The 5316-nt window shown below is 47.2% G+C and overlaps 1 protein-coding gene across 4 annotated transcripts in view; it reads right to left on the reverse strand.

Moving 5' to 3' along the window:
- Positions 1 to 514: 514 nt before the first annotated feature.
- Positions 515 to 5316, reverse strand: part of LHFPL7 (LHFPL tetraspan subfamily member 7) — a 10753-nt gene continuing 5951 nt past the window's right edge. For all 4 annotated transcript variants that reach the window (XM_017865549.1, XM_017865551.1, XM_017865547.1 and 1 more), the window contains 3 exons: positions 4553 to 4770; positions 3448 to 3586; positions 515 to 858 (listed from right to left, as the gene is read on the reverse strand). In XM_017865549.1, the coding sequence (XP_017721038.1) occupies positions 596 to 858; positions 3448 to 3586; positions 4553 to 4770 (620 nt within the window). In that variant the 3' untranslated portion in view covers positions 515 to 595. The remainder of the gene's footprint in view (positions 859 to 3447; positions 3587 to 4552; positions 4771 to 5316) is intronic.

The following is a 5316-nucleotide window of genomic DNA, read 5'->3' on the forward strand; positions in this document are numbered from 1 at the left end:
CATTGGCCAGACTGGTCTTGAACTCCTGACCTCGTGATCCACCCGCCTCAGCCTCCCAAAGTGCTGGGATTACAGGTGTGAGCCACCACACCCAGCCCATTGGCTCAAAATCTTGTACATAAGAGACACTCACTAAATATTTGATGAGAAAATAAATAATTTTCAAATTCTCTAAAACAAGGAAGAATTATAAAAACAGAAGGGACAGAGAATATGCGCATGCCAATTGAACAATTTAGTTTTTGAGTGATAGCCATGAGCTCAGAGTTAGCCTGGGCAGTTTTCATAAAGATGTTGAATTCTCAGCACAGTCCTTGAGGTAAGGATTATAATAACAGTAGCCAATGTTTATTAAACACTATGTGCCAGACATGGTGCAAAGTGCTTTATTTACATAGAGTATCTCCAGTGAATTCTCAGAACAACCTTATGAGGTAGGTATGATTTCAACTTTCATTTTCCAGAAGAAAAAACCGTTCCAGAGAGGTAAAGTGGCTTGCCTGAAGTCACACAGCAAGAAGGAGCAGAGGTGGGATTTGAATGATGATTTCATAAAACTCTGGAGTGTGCTCTTTGTGCTCCTCCCAGGAGATTTTTATTTGTTCATTTCTGGCACAAGGATGATTCTCTCGGTGGCCCTGGAGAAGATGATGGTCCTCCCTTGGACCTTGGTCCTGTGGGGCCAGCTGATGATGGGCAGGAGGCTGGCCAGGACTGCATTGAGGATAGCGGTCGTGTAACCCCAACCCAGACGGCACTTCCCACCATGATACATGGAGGAGGCTTCGCAGACTTCCTTGACGAATGGGGAGGCAAGGCCGATTGGGAAAACCAGCAGACCCATAATCATGGCGGTAGCTTGAGATAGCAGGAAGGAAAGCCAATGTGTTGGCCAAGGGAAACCTCACTAACTTTCCATCCCACGACTCATCCACCCTATATCCACCCATCCATCTATCCACCCACCCATTCATTCATTTGCTTATTTATTGGCTCATCTCTCCTTTTATCCACCCACTCATTCAACCATGTTTCCAACTATCTGTCCATTCACTAACCCATCCATTCAAACATACTCTTACCCACTTAATTTTCTCTGTCCTTCTATCTACATATCCATTCACACATCCATCCTTCTATCCATATTCCTACTTAACCACCTGCCTCCCACCCATCCATCTGCCCACCCATCATCCACCTTCATCTTCCATTCATCCATCCAGTCTGCCCATTTTCCTTATCCACTAAGATATCCGCCCATTCATTCATTGTTCATCCATCCACTTATCAACCCACTCATGTATGCAATTCCCTACCCCACCCATCCATCTATTCACTTATTTATTGGCTCATCTCTCCTTTTATCTACCCACTCTCTCAACTACACTCCCACCCTTCTGTCCATCTGCTCATCCATCCACTCAACCATGTTCAACTCCACTTATTCTCTCCATCCCTCTATCCATCTATTTATTCACTCATCCATTCATCTGTCCATCTGCCTGCTTAGACACCTTCCTCCCACTCATCCATCCATCCACCCATCCACCCATCCCTCATCCTACATCCATCCAACTATATTCCATTCTATCCATTTTTCCTATCCTTCCATCTGTCCATTCATCCATCCACCAATCCATCCATCCACCAGTCCATCCATCCATCCACCCATCCATCCATCCATCCATCCATCCACTAATGTATCCATCTATCCATCCATCAGTTCATCCATCCACTTGTCAACACACTCATTCATTCATTCACCAGCTTACCCATCCAACCACATGTTCATTCATCAAAACTGTTGGAGGTGTTGCAGTGGACATTAATGATACTAATGAAATGACTGGACACCTTCTTGCTTCCAAGGCACTCATAACAGAAATCAGAAGATCCCTGGCCTCCCTTGCTGCTCTCCAGCCACCCTTGTCTACTTTCAGTTCCCTGAACATGCCTTGCTCCCTTGTCTCCATGCCTTTGTTCTTCGTGTTCCCATTACCAGAAATGCCCTTGCTTGTACTCTTGGCTAACTTCTACTCATCCTTCCAGACTTGGCTCAGGTGGGACCTCCTCCAAGAAGCTTGCCTTAACCCATCCATACACTGGGCCCATCCATACACTGGGTCAGGTGCTTCCTGGAGTTTTTTCTAGCATCCGTTGCTCATCCCCATCATGTGAAATATCCATTGACTGATGCCCTCCAACCCCCCAACCAACTAGACACTGCAAGCAAGCCTAGGACAAGGATCATGTCTCCATCAATTGACTCAGCAAATGTTTATTGGGCACCTATTATGTATGAAGCACTGTGCTAGGGGCTGGTGATAACAAGGCAGACAGACATGTCCTTGTCCTCATGGAACTGATGTTCTTTGGAGAGAGAGGGACAATAATCAAGTAGGCAGATTCGATATTTCAGGTAAGTATATACTATGAAAAGTACAAAGCAAAGTAAGAAGATGGAGAATCTAAGGAGAGGGAAGCTCCCTTAGCTAGAAGTCATGGAAGACCTCATGGAGGCAGTGATATCTGAGCAGAGCCCGTAATGAAGTGAGTAGCAAGACCTGCAAAAATCTGGGGAAAGAGGAGTCCAGCAGAGGGAGCAAGCATGGTATATATGAGCAACAGATGGCAAATCAGAATAGCCAGAGCACACTGAGGCTGGCGGAGGAAGGAAGAGATGAGGTTGGTGAAAGACTGGGGACTGGGTTAGGTGGAGCCTCATAGGCTATAGTAAGAAGTTCGGATTTTAATCGGAGTATGATGGGAAGTGATTGGAGGGTGGATAAGCCAGTCTGAGTGGCACGATCTGATGTCAACTGAACAGGACTCGTTTGTCCAGTGTGTGGCCAAATAGACCCTAAGGGGGAGGAGTGAGAGCAGTGAGACCTGTGAGGTGCTTATTGCTATAATCCGGGCAAGAGATGGTGGAGCATTAATTGAATGAGGATTGCAATGAAGACCTGGCTAGTACATTCAAAAGCTATGTATAAATTACAGAAAAGTGACTCTTCTCGAGAGATGCAGTCTTGCAGGTTCACAGTTTAGCAAGTGAAGTATGGGCTAGATTTCAGCATCTCCTCAGTTCTCAGCTGGGCATGCTTGCACAGTGCACAACATCCCCAACTGTGTATGGTGGTCCTGGTAAGGATGACACGAAGTGGATGGATGAGAGAGAAACAAAGGGGGATAGATTGTTAAGACTGGGTCAGCTAACAGCGGGAATGGGTGACACTAAGGATGCCATCTCTCCCTCCCCCTGATTTCTGGCTTGCCAAAGGACCAGGAATAGTCAACAATCTTAGGGTTTATCTCTGAGATCTGACCCAAGAGGCCAGGCTCTGCTCACAGACTCATTCATTCATTCATTCATACATTCATTCATTCATTCATTCATTCCATAAATATGTCTAGAGCACTGACTATGTGCCTGTGCATTGGATTTACCTGCCACTGCCTGCACCCTCGGCATTGGAACACTGTTTCTTCTTGGGCACAGCCCTTTGGGGGCCACAGCCCAGGACAGGAGGAAAATTGCATTGAAGGCCAGCAGGAGCCAGCCTCCGAGGAGCATCACAGCTGAGACCTGCAGGGAAGAGACAGAAGGAAGGGTGTTGGCTGGGACAGGGGCAGGTGGATGTTCCCTCTGCTCATTGACCAGCTTCTGAGCCCTCGCAGCATGTGGTCTGTGCTATTACGATTTCCATTTTACATAGAAAGAAACTGTCCAAGTAAATAAACTGTCCAATAAGTCCAAGAAATTGAAGTCATTTGCCTCAGAATACATGGGTAATTAAGTGGTAGAGCCAGAATTAAGATCCACATTGACTGACCAGCATATAGTACCTTTATTAAGCACTTGCTACATGTCAGGATCATCAGGAGAGGCACCTGGTAGCTGCCATTACATCACCCTTGTAACGATCAATTTTGAAGACTGTATATTCTTCCTTAGACGTGCTGGACTAGGAGTCCTTTCCCATTCTCCCCATTGTTGATTTTGGCAACGTGCATCATAACAGGGACTTTAACACTTTAGCTTTCACTTTTAAACCTAACAGTGTTTAGAGGGTGGCCAGGTAGGAGTGTGCAGGCTGTACACTGCACAACTCTCAGAGGCGCATTGCGGGTCATCATAGATTTGCAAACTGATTACAGTGACGTTCCAGCAGATGGCAGTAGAGTATCCTAAAGAAGGGACACCTTTTCCTAATTTGCGCGAAGGTGCTATATTGGCTGGCAGCTGCCTTTGGAATCATCCTGCAAGTTTGCTAAATTATCAATAGCCAGACCCCACTCCACGCCTACAGAGATGGGCTCCGGGTGGAGTACAGAACTTGACATTTTTGCAAAGTTGCACAGGTGTTTCTGAAGGGCTGTCAGGTTGAAGAACCTCTGTGCTCAGTTCTAAGGAGAGTAATGGCAAATTCATAGCCACTGGGACACCCAGGCAGCGAGGAAAGCCTCCTCGAATTCCGCTCAGCCAGCTTTCCTACCCTGATGAGTTTAACCGAGCCCCTGAAGACCAGTGACTTGGTGAACCAGCTCTCACCTTCCAGGCAAAGTCAGGAATATCCTCCAGGGAACTGAAGGTCGTGCAGCTCTGGTTCCAGCTGTTGCCCTGAGGCCAGGAGCAGTAGGTGAGGATGCCAAAGGAGAAGGTTGGGGTCTGGAACCAGGCAGGGGAGATGAGGCTGAGGGCTGAGGTGCAGGTCAGAGAGAGCCCCAGAGCTACCCACATGCTGCCGAACATTAGGAAGTGTCGCTGACCTAGGGGTCAACAGGGAAGATGACTGATGGAGACTGCAGGGACAAGGAGAGAAACGGGCTGGCAGAGGTGCTCCCTAGCCAAGGACCTGGTGTTGTGATCAGATCATCAGCCCCCCTTGAGCCTGGAGATGTAAATGGGAGGTGCTAATAACTGTGGTCTGGTAGTAGGGGTTACTTTGTCCTAACAAATTCTAGAAGTACAACCCCCAAGTCCTAGAATAGATGTTAGCCCTTAAAGACCTTTGAACATTTGCCCCTCCACCTTCTGCATGGTGCATCTTCAGTGGTCCATGCAAGGATCTTCTCATATTCTGTCCATACTTTCATTTATTCATGTGTTTGTTCATTCATTCATTTATCCATTCTTTCAGCCCATCAAGCCTCCCCTGTTCAAAAGGGCTGCTTCTACCCAGACAGGGCACTTTTTAAAAATTCACACAGATATAGGCCGGGCGCAGTGGCTCGAGCATGTAATTCCAGCACTTTGGGAGGCCGAGGCGGGCGGATCACGAGGTCAGGAGATCGAGACCATCCTGGCTAACACGG

This window comes from Rhinopithecus bieti, unplaced genomic scaffold (genome assembly GCF_001698545.2).
Source record: "Rhinopithecus bieti isolate Rb0 unplaced genomic scaffold, ASM169854v2 scaffold_82929, whole genome shotgun sequence".
In the NCBI taxonomy this organism is placed as follows: Eukaryota; Metazoa; Chordata; class Mammalia; order Primates; family Cercopithecidae; genus Rhinopithecus; species Rhinopithecus bieti.